The sequence below is a fragment of the Convolutriloba macropyga genome, chromosome 7 (genome assembly GCF_964194025.1).
Source record: "Convolutriloba macropyga chromosome 7, txConMacr16.3, whole genome shotgun sequence".
Classification (NCBI taxonomy): Eukaryota; Metazoa; Xenacoelomorpha; order Acoela; family Convolutidae; genus Convolutriloba; species Convolutriloba macropyga.
Window position 1 is genome coordinate 59,141,957 of NC_134474.1, and position 19,345 is coordinate 59,161,301.

The following is a 19,345-nucleotide window of genomic DNA, read 5'->3' on the forward strand; positions in this document are numbered from 1 at the left end:
TGAAAAGTTCCAATACTTGAAAAAGTTAATTTGAAGTCATGAAAACCATCAGCTTAAAAATTAAAATCAGTTACTATGCTCATATGTTCCTCCCAAACAAGCCATTGTAACTTCCTATTATTCGGAAAATTTAATACGCTTGCAAAAAAGGCCATTGAAGGCAAAAGTGAAAAAAAAATCCGTTAAATTCTGGAAAACAGTGTCGAAGGCTTTAAAACTATAATCCATTCCTTAAAAAGTCATATTTTAAATTCTGCTTTCTTTGGAATACCAATAAAGTGATAAATGACCTTTCCTATATTTTGTTAATATGACACAACTAGAAAAAAGAACATGAAAAATGGGCAAATGTCCAAAACTCAATTTTTTTTGTGAAACCAGTAGGATCGAAGCCAGAAAGCAATTTTTTGAAGCGTAGAGCCTCAATAGAGACCATTTTTTAATTAAGTAAATAATACAATCTCTCTGTGCTGAACGTTAGCGACAAGTTGAACAAAATAAGCGACAAAATAGTGGCAAAGCTCTAATCCATTGTTTATTTTGAAAACCATTGATTTTAAAAGTCAAAACGACAATAAGCGCTCAACTAAAAAATGTAAAACATTACCTGGCATTTGATTTTGGAGCCAATTGGACATGTCAATTGTGAGCCTTGATGCAAAGTACTTTTTTCTGTACTGAACATAAAAAGGTAATATTTTTCTGAAACAAAGACAGACACTGACTACAATCCGCATTATTTTTGGATTTTAGAATTCAACGATCAAACCAAAACTAGCCTTGGTATTACTGTTCGTTCGTTAAGAACATGCAATGGTTCCCACTCTAATGGATACACATAATTTCACAAAGAAGTTCTTTTATCCAGAAAAATGATGCTGTTTGTATAATTATCGAGTTATGTTAGCTAAAAATTTTTGAACCCAGAAACCTTTCAAAGGAAGCGGAGAAGTTATCCAGCCCTCTCTTGAGTTGAAGCAGTTTGTGTCAGCATTTTTTAGGTGTTCACTTCAGGTCAATTTAAGCGAAGTTGGCTAAAGGAAATTTTTTCTTGGAATTTTTCGTGAAAAAATGTTGATTTTTTGAAATATGTAGCAAAAATTTGAGCCACAAAATTGATGAAAAGTTTCATCAAAACTCTTCTATCATTCGAAAACAAACCAACATAATTTTTAGAAACAATTATGACATTTTTTTCGCAAAATTTACATAAATATAGGCAAAAAATCCTGAAAATAAGAATAAAAACAACGGAAATCCGTCTACTTTTCACAAAATTTTTAACCTCGTTAACTCACTAAAAACAGCGAAAATTAAAAAATCTTTTGATTTCCTTGTTGTACGCTGGACGGTCTCACAGCTCTAAAATGAATATATCGATTGGTCAAAATTAACTGAACAAAAAACCCATTTGAGTATAAAGTTCCTTCCCCCCACCCACTAAACTGGGTCGGAACAGCAAGCTTCGAGTGAGCGGAATTAGATTTTTTTCAATTGGTTTAATGCTGATAGTTCGACGTTGATTGGGAAACAATTCATAAGTTGTTTCTGGTATGTTTTTGGCACGGTTTTTAAATGGTAAATAAAGATCTCAATATTTTCAATACGGTTGTTTAGTTAAAATGTTTAGTCTTCTAGTATTCTTGTTTAGTTCATTGTTTGAATTGAAGTGTTTTTTTCAACAAAACATTAAATCAGCGGTTTTGTTCAGCATTTCCTTTGTTGTTTTTTTTAATGTCAGCTGATGTCATCCGTATAGCCGCTACATTATTTTACAATTACTTTACAATTATTTTTTTACAATTTCAAAATGAAGGGTATTAGGGCGTAGTGTTTAAAGAACTTATGGCACAGTTTTTGCTGTGGTGTAGGAATACAGTGCTCAATCAATTGTTTGGTAATTGGGGGATATTTTTAATTCTTCTTATTATGTATGTTAAAATGTCTTTGAATTGCATTTCAGTTTCTGTCTTGCTGTGTTTTGGGTTTTATATTTGCTCTTTTTTGTAAGCTGTCTTCACTCATTTTTGCGATGACTTAGTGCTTTTAAAACTGGATAAACAGGTAAGTCGTGGTGGCGCTAAGTTACAATAGAGCCGTCTAGAGTTTTAGTTTTATAAAGTGTGCTCAATAAGTCAAGTTTTAAAAATTTTTTAGGCCTATTAGGTGCGGTAGGTCCAATAAAGCTGGGAACTAAATTAAAATACGTTGAGAAGTAAAACAATTCTTTGCTTTTTCTTGTGCTTTCTATCTTCAACTGCTAGTTGTTAAAGCACTGTCTTGGAAAAAAGAGTTGCCTAATTAATGTTTTTTGTGCATTTTTGCGCTCAAATGGGCAAGGCTTTGTTGACTCTCTTAGATTAATGTTGCTGTAAAATTTTAATTGTAAGGTCAATAGTTAAGTCGTCAACTCTTTGGATTGTTGTTCAGGACTTTTTCCGGCTATCATTTTCTTATTTCGTCGTCAACATTTTTATTACAACCAAATGACGTCACAAACACTTAAAATCTTCTTTTTGTTCATGCGTTCATGCAATTTCATGAAGTGCGTACGTGACGTAATTTTTCACTTTTTTTGGAGCAATTTTCTCATTGACGTGAGTCGCTCTCAAAAATGACTTCATCAGTCTGAATTTGACTTTTCTTCGCTTTAATTCAAAGAGATAAGGTCAAGTGAATGTGTGTCACTCTATTTGAAGGTTTTTTACGGGCACCTAATGGAAGCAGCAGTAAGTTCTACAGATTCCTAATCAAAATATAACACCTGAGCATTTAACAAAAACATTTTTTTTGCTCTGCTCTGTTATTATCTTTAGAGTGCAGATCGACGAAACTGATACGGCTATTTTCTGGCTATCTGCCAGCTATTTTTATTAAGCTTATCGTCCTTCAACATGAAGGCTGAGCTAAGGGATCAACGGCAGCTAGTTGCTCGACAGTCGGCCTGCTTGTTAGTTACTTTATGATTCATTTTTGATCAGGTATAACTCTTTTCCTTCCATTGCATTTTTGTCTACGTTTGAGTTGAAGCTCTGATGTTAGATAATGATAAGCAAACTCTTAACTAAGGTCAATAGACTCAAACTTCTTCCACGCTTTTTCATTTTTTTGGAATTAGTTTTCACATTACGTGCCTACTTTGGTCAATTTTTAGGATGATCTTGTCCGAGTCAAAAGAGGACTTCTTTCCAAGTTTTCTTTAGAAATGTATTGGTAGTACCAACTTGACTGATTTTTGTCTGGACCTTTTAAGTTTTCGTCCTCAAACAAAAGCGGGATAAATAGGTACGTTCGGAGGGCATTAAGTGTCTGAGCGGCTGTCTTAGAGCCCTAGACCTTACTAGTCTCTAAGTATGCAGTTCACCAAAATTGTTTTGAGGAGACAGTTTTCTGATTTGAAGGGCGTTTTTTAATCCCCCACTCCGTTCACCAACCCCTTAATGCTAGGTTATCTAAGCCCCAGCTGGCTACTACCGAAGCCGGTCGTTTGAGAGCAGTTCGCCCGATGTTAGTATGTTATGTTTCTTAGTCGTTCTTAGGACTTCGATATTACAGGACTACAAAATCTATTGAATCTGTTGTCTGAGGATCTTCGAGTTGTAGTTGGCTACCAAGCTTTGTTTTTCCGACCTACTGCTGCTCGTGTCGTTTTAACATTTGAGTATTTCATTGTATAGTTTGAGTCAGTTTTGGGATTTTGAATACTCACTTTTTCTTGGAGAAATTGATAATCGTTTAAATTTCCTTCCCTTCCCTTACACATAACCCAGGAAACAGGAAAAAATCTCTGTATAGGAAAGAATCCATGAATCATAATAGTAAATATCCTACTGGCGTACTTTCATTCTACGAAAATCTTTATTCGAATAAAGTTAACCACTGAACTGAATTACTTTATCCCTTTTTGAACTTGTTCTCCTTTTTTTAAAACCAAAACTTCAGAATAATCCTCGAGATAACGAATTCCGTGTTCTATTTTTGCTTAAACCAGTTGCAACTCTGCAAACATTCGGATGACGTGGCCTTGTTGATGTTCTGCGTCAGATGGTAAAATGTCAATAAAAAACCTTTTGAGTCGCATTTCTTCCGATGATTCAGCTCAACTTCGAATTGACTACTTTTGGCGCTTATTATGGAAATGACATTACAATCGGAGTTTCGCTTTTACTATGACGTTAGTTATCTTGTTTCCCTGTTAAAAACGTTTTCAATGAAATTGTTTATCACTAAAATCTATTTATGTTTGCAAATTGAGTTTTTGGTTTCGGTTTGCAAATTTGAGTGGTATTTTCATGAAATATTTGGAAAAATCTTTTCGTTTTGTGAAGCTAGTTAAGCAGCTTTAAAAGTTTTTAAGTGAAAATCTGTGACTTGCTTGCTTCCATTTATTTGACTTGCTGACGGTTTTGCATCATACAACACTGCTAAAATCTTACAGTAGGTTTTTTTTTATTTCAAAGCACGTTTTCAATAACGGGGGGGGGGGGGGGGGGGTAGCGTACTTGGCAGGTAGTAGCAGAAAAGTCCCATGAACTTTTTATTTAATGGTTTGTAATTTATAACGGTCGGTTAGGGGATAGACAGACTTGGTGGGCAATAACCAAATTTTATGATTGTAACCTCCGGCTGGGTATCCTTATGTTTTGCTGACTCTTTCTAGTTTTCATCACCGATTCTTATCGTCCTATATTTTCTTGCTTATTTATTGTTTTCACAGAGCTTTGTATAATCTTGTTGAAACGCACAATGTTTTTTTGCTCTCGAACAAAGTTTGAAGCAATTATTTTAAACGTGTCTTTTTATGCAAAATTTTTGCTTGACTGTTTTCTTCTATATTCATGCTTTCGATTTTATGAATGATTTTTGCACCCTTGATTTTTCGATTGATTTGAATTTGATTGATTGATTCGATTGCTAAAATAAAATCGATTCTGAGAGCTGACCATACCGAGGGCGCGTATTGTGGTGGTCCCCAACTCTCATCCAGGAGTTGGCGGGTTTGAAACCCTCACTAGTCACACGTTTTTCTTCACCATAAAAAAAGTTTCTATAGCCTATTTCCCCTTATAGAGTGTTTGCCTCGCCTGTCGTTCGAGAGCAATTCGTCCGACGTTAGTCGGTTTATGTTGAAATTTTTAAATAATTACTGAGGTTTGTTAATGCAATGTACTGATTATGCCACTTAACTAGCAGTCTAAAAAAAGTAATGGGGATAAACAATATAGAATTGGAGCTGATTTAAACGGAGTGCTTATTTAAAAACAATTTTTAATATAAAAAGTGGAAAAAATAGAAAACACGAATTTGATATTTGCATCTTCGCCTTTTGGGAAAATTGCCGGGAACGTAGCAGTGCTATCAAGCTAATTCAAAACAAATTCTAAAATGGACTCTAATGCTGCCCTGAAAACTGGTACCTCCTCGTCGTATTTCGAAAAAAAAATAAAAAAAATATTCTTTTACAGCCATGTATAGTAATTAAGAACTGCTTGTATGTTCAAAGTGAAGAGATCATTTTGAGATTTTTTGATCCCATATATTCCCTCCTTCTTATCTTAATTAGAGACCCCTCCACTTACTTACCAAAAAAACCACTACCTACCCCCACCTCTCACCTGCCTACCTAACCACCTCCCTTACCTAGATACCCCCTATCTAACCCCCTCCCCCCCCCCCCCCCGAGGGGGCGGGGGCACCTACCTACCAATGCCTCTGCCTACACGCCCTCACCTCCCATACCACTCTGCACGCCGCACCTTCTACGTACATCTCCTTGACCACAATAAGTGCTCCTAGAGACCTACCGCTAACTAGTCTCTTAGTTTGTTAAGGAGAGATAAATTTGTGAGTTTGACCACTCACTTCATCACCCCTTCCCCCACTTCACTCCTACCTCATTCAATCCTTAACTTTGCTCGTTAGACGCCCTTCCCCAGTCTCACCCATGCCTCCTTCAATTAAGCTAAAGCTAGTTTCCCTAAACTGCGGCTACTAACAAAGCCAACCACTCGCCAGTCGTTTGAGAGCAGTTCACCAGACGTTATTCGGTTATGTTCTTTAATTTTTACGCTAAAAGCCCTACAAAACTGAAGTTAGTGGTTCCCCCTTTTGAACGCTCCAATATTCAAGGCGAGAAGAAGTCCTTGCCCAAAATGTTTGTTAATGAAGTTGTTCAAATTTCAATTGATTACTCAAGTTCAAATCTAAAAGGACGAGTAAGCTGTGTTCGTGTTGATGATTTTTGATGCATTTGATTTAATTTGTCGGTAAGTAAATTTGATTACGTCGCTAATTCTACATTTTGAGGAAGCAAATTTGCTTGCTAAGGTCAGTATTGTCCGCTCCCACATGTTTTTAAGACTAGGCGTTATATGTTTTCGCGGACAACAGTGACAGTGAAGTAAATCATTGCAAACTTTTTTAAAATTGGGAATATTTGCCACTGATGTCCGCGGTTGCGGAATTTGTCACATGCGAAAAGCGGACAGATTTTTTTCGCTATTGTTCGGAAATTTGCGTCACTAACGTCCAAGCTAAGGTAACTACTTTCCGCGAAAGGCTTCGAAAACTGATTAAAGGAGAAAAAGTGAGATATAAATGGTTATTCTTATCAAACTGCAGTGAGGAGTAATTATAACTTTAAGCCGTCAAAGATTTGAACATAATTTAAGGATTTAATTTTAACTTAAAGTGGGTTAAACCTAAATTCAGGAATTATTGTTAGTTTAATCCGTCAAGGCTTCTGAAACTGATTAAAGGAGAAAAACTGGGATATAACTAGTACTAGTACTTCTGGTCAAAATGAAGTGAGGGGTGATTATAATTTTAATCCGTCAATGTTTTGAATATAAATTGAAGGTTAAAGTGCAGTGATGACGATACCACTGTTCAAACATTGCGGACATTGAACATAAAAACGTAATTTTTCCGAGATCAGTGCCGGATTTTTGTAAAGATTGTTGGCGATTTTATTGTCAATGTTGTCAACAATTTGACCATTTTTTCCCACTCGAGAATGGGTGACAAAATTTCTTTACTCTTGTTCGCAAACGCGGACTCTGCTGAATTTGTAGGCGACGTAATGTTGTCATGTCATAGACAGTTGTTAACTGAAGTTCAACCGGACATTAAAAAAAGGATTCTCTCTTTCTCTCCCCCTCCCCTCTCATTGTGTTTCTTTTTTCCCTGAAGGACCTTTTATTTTATTACCAAAGCGTGTGTCTAAGTACAAAGTTTGTTTGTTCGACCCTTCAAAGGAAAACAGGCGATTTTTACAGGTAGCTTTTCAGAGCTGTGAGCTGAAGACTACCAGGTTAGTTTCTTCAGTTGCGTTTTTCAGCACCCCTGCAGAGCTGATACAAATCTGAGGCCGTTTTAAACAATGTCATCGTGTGTATTCATTGTCTGTTTTAGTCGAAGAGCAGCAAATCCTCCAAGGATAAAGATCGCTCAAAAGGTCAGTTGCTACTGATGAATATTGTTACTGGATCTAATCTGCGCCTGTTCTATTAATCTGTTTCAACAGAATATCTCACACTTTTACTACTCGGAGTTTATTGCAAATCCTGCATTTGCGTTTTTCCAAGTGCTTACCGCTTGTGGGGTCTAAAATTAGGGTCTAAAATACCATAATGGGGGTGGAGGGCTTTAATTTCGTGGTGGAGGGGGGGGGGGTTATAATGGGAAAGACCCTAAAATTGTTCAGCTTTTTGAATTCTATGGGTTAACGAGTCAGGCAAATTATTCACGTATGAGCCGATTGTGCTCTATAACAAAGTTATTATTGGGCAATTTTAAGAATCACGGTGCTCTGTCTTGAAAGTTTCACTGTAATTTATACTTTGTACAGTTCGAGGGCGAGGAAAATGTTCGTTTTTAAAGACCTGATGAAGTTAAATTGACAAACGTTAAATTGACAAAAGTTGTTTTATTGACAAACGTTTCCCATGTTTCAGATGACGATGGAGGAAAGAAATCGAAAAGTCAGAAGAAAGATAAAGAAAAGGTTAATATACCACCACTTATAGTTATAGTTATTCTATTTTAATCCATTGGTTGAACAAATGATTTTTGTTCATTCCTCATTGTGAACAAATTGAGCTGAGTAGTGTAAATGGATAGTAGCTAAGACAGTTTACAACATATGCGAGAGAGATCATTGGCCTAATTGCATCTGGTATTACTGATAATATCGATGACTCGTTCCATAAGAAAAGTAAAAGTATTTATTCACTTTTTCGCTATATTCTTCTCTTTATACGTCAATCGATGGATGTTTTGTGTTTATGCTCCCCACTGCAATTGCTGTCCAGGCCGACATGGGTTGCTTAACAGAAAAGATCACGAGCCCCACCCCCCACCCCTCGATCTAGAAATACTTGTCATTACTTTCTTTATTGTTAATCAACTTTTCTTCAAAGCGGTAATATGCAGTTTCTCATGGTAAGCTTTAAGTTTTGGTTGGGGGGATAGGGTTAGGGATAGGTACCAAGCTTCATTGTTTTCTGAATTTTAGATTTAAATTAGCCAGTTTTGCATCATAAGCTATTTGTTGACTCCCACGTAAAAACTGTTCAAATAAATTATAGCTCTTTCACTTTAAACAGACGTTTTGATTGGTTTATGAACTAGAGAACTTTATGGTCAAGTTGAGCAGATTTCACCTGAGACTTAGTTTAGTACTGATTACGGAAATTATTAGCCAATCCAGATTTAAAAAATACGAAAGGAGCTTGGAATAGTTGAGAATTTTTGTCAAAATCCAGCAGTTCGCTGGACGACCTGAACCTGGTTAGAGGTTGGGCAATGCGTAACCGCTAAGTTAACACGTGCGCAAACCCAAACACGTGGGGGGGGGCAGACAGAAAAAAAATCCGATCAAACATTTATGTTATCAATTCAAAGATCCTAATTTTAAACAGGGTCAGGACAAAATACCCATAACCTGTATACCCAATGTGATGAATTACCCAAAATATACCCAATATTCTAATGTTATAAACTACCAGAACTGTTATTTATCATAGTATTTAGATAGTGCATTTGACCGTGTATCGCCGGGCTATAATGTAAAAGACCCCACCTTAATTGTATTATCAATTCCCACCCTACAAAAAAAGCTCTATAAAAACCCGAAGTTTGCGGTTTGAGGTTGTATAGGAGGAGGATTTAAGAGATACAGATTCTTTATTTGGAATATTTATGCAGTCGTCCAAGCACTCAGAGCAGTCGAGACAGCAGCAACAGAAGAAGATTGTGGATTCCCTATTTTCCCAGCCAATCTACGTCACAAAAACAGCCTCTGCCTCCTCCGCAACTGCTTCGATATCTACCAACAATCAAGGCCCATCATCATCATCGACTTCAACATTGTCCAACCAGGCAGGGTCTTCGGGAGGTACTGGAAGTACGTCGGCTTCTAAGGTACGTTTTTAAAAATTAGTTGTATGATTCGGTCTGTCCTCAATGCCCCCCCCCCCCCCCCCGCACTTTGACTAGAGACTTCGACCGTGTAATCAAAAAGCACTTTACCCCCCCCCTCCCGTGCGTTTTTAGTTGTCTGATCATTAACGCACACCTCGACCTGGGTAGTGGACTTATCGTGTATTTTGTTGGGGGGGGGGGGGATAAGCAGGAAGACCAGTCCGATTCTTCAATTCTATAAGTTCAGTCTGACAATAATGTTATGTAATGATCTCCACTAAATGACCTCGAAAAAAGAGCGTATAGCAAATTGGCAATTGATCTTTATTATAGCTGCGAAGCTGTAAGCTGAGCGTAGCTATATTGCGGTGCTCTTGGTTTTTTACAATTCAAAGAATTTGAATTGTATTGGGGCGCTGTCTTTTTTTTAAGATCTGTTCACACATTTTCATGATTTTTGAAGTCAAATTGGAGTAGTGATTTTGGTCACGCCGAAACAGGAAGTGAAGCGAAAAAGCGAGTGGTTTTGCGGCGTGAAATTTTGTCGCTCTAAATTTAAAGTGGAGTGAGAAAACGGTGTTTGAATAAAAATTCGCTTTCTCGCTAGTGGTTTTTTGTTCACATGCGGCAATTTCACTTTGATTTTTACTGTTTTTTCAATTTTTTGGATAGGATTTTTTTCTAAATCGTTTTCCCAATCCATTCATAGTCCGTTCTAGGTCTAGTTTTCTGTTTAGTCAATGAAATTTCTTTGAATTGTACGTCAGGACTTGTCCTGCTATTCTTTTTTGTTTCGTCGTCTGACGCTCTTTTTTCGTTTTACATTTGTTCAGACAGCAAAGCTGAAAAATTCAAATTTTCTGAATGACTTCTTCCTCTCACTAACGGCATTTGCGCGCGTGACGTCATTTCTCACTCGCTTTAGCGAAAGTTTTTAGGTTATTTGCGTGATTACATTTTGATCATACGTGACTTACCTCACTCAATAAAATGACTTTTGCACTTTAAAACTTAAGTTTAATTTGAATTTGTTTAAGGTCAAAGGAACTCATGGGAGCTCATGTGCAGTAAAGGTCCCTAATAAGAGGCTTCTGTGGAATGAATTTTAACAAGCTCTATTAATTTATCGCTGAATGTTTTTTAGCCTAGTTTTTTGAGCGGCGTCGATTTTTTTTTCAATTTAGATCTGTATCTGTTTCTATCTCTATTATATGGCACGCAGGTCTATTCTTTCGCAGCTATTCCGGCAATCTGCCGGCTATGTTTTAGAGAATTTTGAATATTGGCAATTGATTAGGTCACTTCGTCCTCTGTGACGGCATCGGTGTCTGCGGCCTCTTCACCAGCACCCTCTTCGTCTACTCCCGCCAGTGTGGCTGCTTCATCTAAGCAATCGGGTACGCAAATTTTAGGTGGTTTGTGCACGTATGCCCCCTCCCCGCACGTATGTTCGTGGCCTCTTTTTGACGCAATGTTGCGCCAAACGAAAATCCAATTTTAGAAATATTTTTATGTCATTGGACCCTGACACTTGTGGTCTTGATAAGTATGAAATTGAGAAAACACGCAGTGGTAACATACCAGATAACCAAATATTAAAAAACCATGTCGCACCTTAAAGCATGTGTTTTTGACATGAGTGGTTTTTCTGTCTGCATTTTGATGCGCGAGTAGCCTTTTTTGCTGACGTTCGGCATTTTTAAAGAAAGCAGTTTTTTGTTTAACTTAACTTCAATCGGCCCAAATGATTATTTGCGCACAAGATGAGATGTAATTGTACGATTGTGGGTTTTTATTTGCCATTTTGTAGCATATGCGAAACTTCTGGATCAATTTTGAGACAATTTTAAACACTTGTGTTCAGTGGTTTTTGTGTTCTTCTTCACGTTTCCAGAGCCTTTAGTGAACCTTTGTTTTTCGTAAGAGAATAGTTTGTGGTAGATTTTGTTGCCTTTTCATATGATTGCTATTTCATTGCAATTTAAATCGTTTAATAGCCGCACAGCGAGAGCTGGGGCTATTATCGGCCGTCTCTTGGTTTTTTACAATGCAAAGTATTTGTATTGTATTGGTGCGCTGCCTTTTTTAAAGATCTGTGCACGCTTTTTTCGTTTTTTTTCACCTCAGTTAGAAATCAATGTAGAGTAGTGATTTTAGTCACGCTGAAGTGAAGGGAGTAGTTTTAAGGCGAGATTTTTTTCTCAACTACTTTTCAAGTGGAGTGAGAAATTGGTGTTTTTAATTTTCTGAACCGGATTTTTTTCACTTGCGTCAACCTGACTCCTGTTTTCAGTGTTTTTTCTCCTTGAGTGCTTTTAATTTGATACATATGTGTCCTAATTGCCCCTAATTGCAATTGATTGCATTCATCAAGGGGCAGCTGAAACTTTTTTGACTTTTTGCTGTTAAAAAATATTAGGGAATTTTTGACTTTGCCCAATTTTTTTTTAGAAAAGATCTGTTGCCTTACCTTGTGTATCATCAATGAATGGTATAATTGGCTGCTAATGAGATGAAAGAATCTAATTACTGGTTCGAGTTAATAGATAGCAATTTTCATGACTTTGTCACTACTTCTCCAAAATTTTGTGGGAATTTTTCAATTTTGCTAGAATTTGTTGTTGTTTTATCATTAAATCTCTTTAGGTAAAGGTCTCATCGATTTCTAATCCGGGAAAATTTAATCGATTTAGTTTTTTGTGTTCAAAGCGTAAGCTTTCTATGTTTTTTCTATTTTATTATTAGCTTTGTTGTCTTGTTGCTTAGTATCATTATTGGCAGGCCCCTTTGGTTGCTAGGAAAGCTTTTATTATTGCAAATGATCTTTTCAGTTCGAAGCTATTGCTTTTTGTGACATATACGCCGTTCGTTTCTAAAAATATCGATGAGTTTAAGTTTTGCTAGTACTTGTTGTGCTCATTGCCGTCTTGTTCCTCAATCTCATTAACGACATGTCTCATCGGTTGCCAATTAGGATTAAATTACTCGAAATAATTTTATCGGTCTATAGCTGTTGCTTTCTCTGACTTTTACACACTTTGCCTTCAAAAAATTGTAGCGGATTTGTTTGCACAAATTGGTCACAATCACTTCAAATCCGCTTTTTATTCTTTCGTGTATGCAATATCAACTGAATTTCGTTCTTCACGTCCTTTTTCACTCTTATTTATTGGAGCGAGTTTTTTGTTCATTTGCGTGATTAAGTTTTTGGTCAGGGTTGATTTTCTGTTGTTGTCGTGTCATTGAAGATCATTAGGTACAGGTTTCATTGAAATTTAATTACAGGTTGATAATGAGTAATTAACAAAATAATTGGTTGCTTGTGTCCATAGAATTTGTTTGATTTTGACACCGTCTCTCCAAAAAATTAAAGTTAATTTTTGTTCCTGATTGTAGTTCTTGAGGACTTGTTGTTTTGCCTCAATAATATCAAAACTAACAGTTCTTATTAATTGCTCTCAAACGAAGTTTTTAGCAATTATACTTGACCTGTCGGTCTTATTTTATGCGATTTTTTGCTTGACCGATTTTTCGTCTGACGCTTTTCACTTTTCGTCCTCAAAAACGGGATAAACAGGTAGCGCCCAGCGGGCATTAAGTGCTCTTAGAGCCTTTCAGCTCTGTTTTAGCTCAAACTGTTTTTGGAGACTTAAATTTATGGTGTGAAGGGCGGTTCTTAGAGGTTGAAGACACCCCCACTGTTGACCCCCCACTATTGCTCCAACACCCCCCCACCACGTTGTTACGCCCACTCCACTGTTGTTCTCCCCCTCTCTCCCCATAAGCCCTCCGGTGCACCCCCCACCCCTTCCCCCGTGGCTACTGACGATTAAACCAATTTTCCCAATCCATTCATAGTCCATTCTAGGTCTAGTTTTCTGTTTAGTCAATGAAATTTCTTTGAATTGTACGTCAGGACTTGTCCTGCTATTCTTTTTTGTTTCGTCGTCTGACGCTCTTTTTTCGTTTTACATTTGTTCAGACAGCAAAGCTGAAAAATTCAAATTTTCTGAATGACTTCTTCCTCTCACTAACGGCATTTGCGCGCGTGACGTCATTTCTCACTCGCTTTAGCGAAAGTTTTTAGGTTATTTGCGTGATTAGATTTTGATCATACGTGACTTACCTCACTCAATAAAATGACTTTTGCACTTTAAAACTTAAGTTTAATTTGAATTTGTTTAAGGTCAAAGGAACTCATGGGAGCTCATGTGCAGTAAAGGTCCCTAATAAGAGGCTTCTGTGGAATGAATTTTAACAAGCTCTATTAATTTATCGCTGAATGTTTTTTAGCCTAGTTTTTTGAGCGGCGTCGATTTTTTTTTCAATTTAGATCTGTATCTGTTTCTATCTCTATTATATGGCACGCAGGTCTATTCTTTCGCAGCTATTCTGGCAATCTGCCGGCTATGTTTTAGAGAATTTTGAATATTGGCAATTGATTAGGTCACTTCGTCCTCTGTGACGGCATCGGTGTCTGCGGCCTCTTCACCAGCACCCTCTTCGTCTACTCCCGCCAGTGTGGCTGCTTCATCTAAGCAATCGGGTACGCAAATTTTAGGTGGTTTGTGCTCGTATGCCCCCTCCCCGCACGTATGTTCGTGGCCTCTTTTTGACGCAATGTTGCGCCAAACGAAAATCCAATTTTAGAAATATTTTTATGTCATTCGACCCTGACACTTGTGGTCTTGATAAGTATGAAATTGAGAAAACACGCAGTGGTAACATACCAGATAACCAAATATTAAAAAACCATGTCGCACCTTAAAGCCTGTGTTTTTGACATGAGTGGTTTTTCTGTCTGCATTTTGATGCGCGAGTAGCCTTTTTTTGCTGACGTTCGGCATTTTTAAAGAAAGCAGTTTTATGTTTAACTTAACTTCAATCGGCCCAAATGATTATTTGCGCACAAGATGAGATGTAATTGTACGATTGTGGGTTTTTATTTGCCATTTTGTAGCATATGCGAAACTTCTGGATCAATTTTGAGACAATTTTAAACACTTGTGTTCAGTGGTTTTTGTGTTCTTCTTCACATTTCCAGAGCCTTTAGTGAACCTTTGTTTTTCGTAAGAGAATAGTTTGTGGTAGATTTTGTTGCCTTTTCATATGATTGCTATTTCATTGCAATTTAAATCGTTTAATAGCCGCACAGCGAGAGCTGGGGCTATTATCGGCCGTCTCTTGGTTTTTTACAATGCAAAGTATTTGTATTGTATTGGTGCGCTGCCTTTTTTAAAGATCTGTGCACGCTTTTTTCGTTTTTTTTCACCTCAGTTAGAAATCAATGTAGAGTAGTGATTTTAGTCACGCTGAAGTGAAGGGAGTAGTTTTAAGGCGAGATTTTTTTCTCAACTACTTTTCAAGTGGAGTGAGAAATTGGTGTTTTTAATTTTCTGAACCGGATTTTTTTCACTTGCGTCAACTTGACTCCTGTTTTCAGTGTTTTTTCTCCTTGAGTGCTTTTAATTTGATACATATGTGTCCTAATTGCCCCTAATTGCAATTGATTGCATTCATCAAGGGGCAGCTGAAACTTTTTTGACTTTTTGCTGTTAAAAAATATTAGGGAATTTTTGACTTTGCCCAATTTTTTTTTAGAAAAGATCTGTTGTCTTATCTTGTGTATCATCAATGAATGGTATAATTGGCTGCTAATGAGATGAAAGAATCTAATTACTGGTTCGAGTTAATAGATAGCAATTTTCATGACTTTGTCACTACTTCTCCAAAATTTTGTGGGAATTTTTCAATTTTGCTAGAATTTGTTGTTGTTTTATCATTAAATCTCTTTAGGTAAAGGTCTCATCGATTTCTAATCCGGGAAAATTTAATCGATTTAGTTTTTTGTGTTCAAAGCGTAAGCTTTCTATGTTTTTTCTATTTTATTATTAGCTTTGTTGTCTTGTTGCTTAGTATCATTATTGGCAGGCCCCTTTGGTTGCTAGGAAAGCTTTTATTATTGCAAATGATCTTTTCAGTTCGAAGCTATTGCTTTTTGTGACATATACGCCGTTCGTTTCTAAAAATATCGATGAGTTTAAGTTTTGCTAGTACTTGTTGTGCTCATTGCCGTCTTGTTCCTCAATCTCATTAACGACATGTCTCATCGGTTGCCAATTAGGATTAAATTACTCGAAATAATTTTATCGGTCTATAGCTGTTGCTTTCTCTGACTTTTACACACTTTGCCTTCAAAAAATTGTAGCGGATTTGTTTGCACAAATTGGTCACAATCACTTCAAATCCGCTTTTTATTCTTTCGTGTATGCAATATCAACTGAATTTCGTTCTTCACGTCCTTTTTCACTCTTATTTATTGGAGCGAGTTTTTTGTTCATTTGCGTGATTAAGTTTTTGGTCAGGGTTGATTTTCTGTTGTTGTCGTGTCATTGAAGATCATTAGGTACAGGTTTCATTGAAATTTAATTACAGGTTGATAATGAGTAATTAACAAAATAATTGGTTGCTTGTGTCCATAGAATTTGTTTGATTTTGACACCGTCTCTCCAAAAAATTAAAGTTAGTTTTTGTTCCTGATTGTAGTTCTTGAGGACTTGTTGTTTTGCCTCAATAATATCAAAACTAACAGTTCTTATTAATTGCTCTCAAACGAAGTTTTTAGCAATTATACTTGACCTGTCGGTCTTATTTTATGCGATTTTTTGCTTGACCGATTTTTCGTCTGACGCTTTTCACTTTTCGTCCTCAAAAACTGGATAAACAGGTAGCGCCCAGCGGGCATTAAGTGCTCTTAGAGCCTTTCAGCTCTGTTTTAGCTCAAACTGTTTTTGGAGACTTAAATTTATGGTGTGAAGGGCGGTTCTTAGAGGTGGAAGACAACCCCACTGTTGACCCCCCACTATTGCTCCAACACCCCCCCACCACGTTGTTACGCCCACTCCACTGTTGTTCTCCCCCTCTCTCCCCATAAGCCCTCCGGTGCACCCCCCACCCCTTCCCCCGTGGCTACTGACGATCAAAAGATCGCTAAAAACCCCGCAATTTTATACTAATTTTGAAAAGTTTTTTGAAAATTTTTGTCATTTTGAGATTTTTAGTTCCTAGGTGTCCAGGAACTTCCTCTAGAATTTTATAAGAGATTACTAATAGAATACCTAGCTTCTAGTGGTAGCGGAATGGTTTCAGCATTTCAACATCACGAAATTTAGCCTTTTCTTGACAAAACGTGCAGTTTTTTTCAATTTTTTGACAGATGCAGGGGCCAGAAAATGTCTTTGGGTTTGATAATAAGGTTTGATAATAAGTTACTGAAAAAATTTTATTTGCCATGGTTTAGTTGTCAATTTTTAAATATGACAAACTTTAGCATTTTTTTTTGAAAAAACTGCATTTTTTTTCAAGTTTTTTTGAAAATTTTGTCAGTTTTTAGGTTTCTCTGGCCTCAAGGGCCAAGGGACCTCCTCTAGGTTTTGAAAATAAGTTGGTGTATAGTTTCTAATTGTAATGGAATACTTTTCAAGATTTCAACCACGAATTTTAGCATTTTTTTCCATAAAAATTTGGTGTTTTTTTCAAATTTTTGACATTTAGTCTTTTTTCAAATTTTTCAGCCTGACAGAAAATCTCCGTTAGGGTTTGATAATAAGTTACGGGAAAATCTTATTTGGTCATGGATTAGTTTTCAACTTTTATTATCACAATTTTTAACAGTTTTTTTGCAACTTGCAGTTTTTTACAAGTTTTTTGAAGATTTTTGTCATTTCTTAGGCTTCTCTAGCCTCAAGAGCCACATAATCTCCTCCCGGAATTGATTATAGGCTACTTCATGGCTTCTAAATGTAATGGGATGTTTTTCAAGAATTTAATATCAGCAATTTTTAGAAAATATTTGAAAGTTTTTTTAAGTTTTTGTAATCTTTTTGAACTTTTGTCATTTTTTCTTGCACCAGGGTCGTAGGGATCTTCTCCAAGGCGTGATAATAAGCTGTCGCATAGTTTCTAGATCTAATGGAATGAGTAACAATATTTTAATGAAGCCAGCTTTAGCAGTTCTTTGATAATTTTTTTTTCAAATTTTCAAAATTATTATCATGTTCCAAGTTTATGGTTCTTTATGAGCCAGTGAAACTATTTAAAGCTTGAATAGGGTTAATGGATAGTCTCATGAGACAGTGAAAAAGTTGTTAAGATGTTAGTATCTTGACATTCAGCAAGATATTGTTAAAATTTGTAATTGCTTCAGAAATTTTTCAATATAGTTTGTCCTTTTTTTGTGTTTAACGACCATTACTGGCCAACGAAGCTTTTCGAGTCTTTCAGATAGGTTATTTGGCATAACTCCAGAGACAAAAAAATGTTTTGAACAGTTTCACTGCAAAAAGTGGAAGCTTTTTTAAAAATTTTTCATTATTTTGCAAATTTTAAAAATGTCAGGAATTTGATTTTTTTTTTACTAACAAGGCTAGAAAACTGAAAGTTGCAGAGTCGAATCAAGCTAGAGCCGGCGTCACTGAACCGTTGCTAGCTACTATCAAAGCGAACCGCTGGCTGGTTGTTTGAGAGCAATTCGCCCGACGTTATTCGGTTATGTTTGGCCTACTAATGCGATGGAATTAATTGTCAGTTCATAAGTTGGTTCAATTCTTTGGATTGTATTTCAAGGTCTTGTCCTGCTATGTTTATTAGCTCTCGTAGAGAAGCAATTAATGTAAATGTGTGTCTTTTTTGTGCAAAATTTCTGCTTGACCGGTCTGACTTTTTTGAGTCCTTGACTATTTGCGTTTTGCGTGATCTAAAATTCCCTCTCAATCACAACTTCAAGCAGCTGAACTTAGCTGGCGGCAATTTATTACTCAAAGGCAGATAAAAAGTGCGCAGAAATTGGTGCCATTTTGTACTTTGAATCTTAATAGTTGTGTGTATTAACCTCTAATGCGGTTATTTGAAACCCGCTATTGAACTTCGTAGTCCCATTTTGCCCCCACCCCACCGACTGAAGCAGGCTGCAATTGATCAGCGCTCCCACTGGTCGTTTTAGAGCAACTCTTCCGTCGTTTATTCGGTTATGTTTTATCAAATCGTCGTCAAGACTTTTGGTTTGACCATATAATGTCACAATCAAATCTGCTTTTTGTTCATTCGTTCAATCCATTTGTTGTGAATTGCGTGCGTGATGTCATTTGTTACTCTTATGGGAGTGTGTTTTTTGTTCATTTGCGTGATTATGTTTTTGGTCACGCGTGATTAAGTTATTCGCTCTCAAAAATGACTTCCTGACTCTGAAATTGACTTATCTTTGCTTTATTCCAAAGAGATAAGGTCAAGTGAGTGCTTTTCACTTTAAATGAAGGTTTGTGGAGAGAATCTGTTAGTTAAACAGATTCCTTATCAAAAAATAAGATCTCAGCATTAAACTAAAAGAAACTTCTTTGTTCTGTTTTTTACTCTCTTTTTGAAACTGCAGATCTACGAAGATATTGCAGCTGTTTTCTGGCAATCTGCCAGCTATGTTTATTAATAGCCGCGTCAGTAATTCCAGGCTGCTATTATTGCGCTCCTTTTTTTACTTTGTCTAACAAATTGTTTTTGCGTCTTACCGTGACGTCATTTCTGCTTTAGGTCATTGTTTCGTCTTACCGTGACCTCTTTTCTGCTTTTAGGTCAATTGCGTGACTTACCTCACTAAAAAAATGATTTCTGAATTCACTTATGAAATTGTTATGAACATTTACTAGTTAAAGATAAATAGTGTGCATCTAAGTGGTGCCAAAATTTTATGCCCTAATTCTTTAGTATTGGTCTTGAGTTTTTGATTTGGAATATCATTATTGAGAAAGCTCTTTTAGAGCTTTTTCTTATAGACCGTATGTGTCAGAACGGTCTAAAAATTGACAGTACGTATCTAACCCAAAAATTCTAGTGGTCTACTAATGGACTTCTGGTCAATCTGCCTATCTTG

General features: G+C 36.5%; 1 protein-coding gene across 1 annotated transcript in view; it reads left to right on the plus strand.

Annotated features, from left to right (window-relative positions):
- Positions 1-19,345, plus strand: part of LOC142343087 (uncharacterized) — a 183,819-nt gene that overhangs the window by 134,723 nt on the left and 29,751 nt on the right. Inside the window, exons 6-10 of the mRNA XM_075394773.1 lie at positions 7,414-7,456; positions 7,956-8,005; positions 9,208-9,423; positions 10,721-10,867; positions 13,870-13,969. Of these exons, the coding sequence (XP_075250888.1) occupies positions 7,414-7,456; positions 7,956-8,005; positions 9,208-9,423; positions 10,721-10,867; positions 13,870-13,969 (556 nt within the window). The remainder of the gene's footprint in view (positions 1-7,413; positions 7,457-7,955; positions 8,006-9,207; positions 9,424-10,720; positions 10,868-13,869; positions 13,970-19,345) is intronic.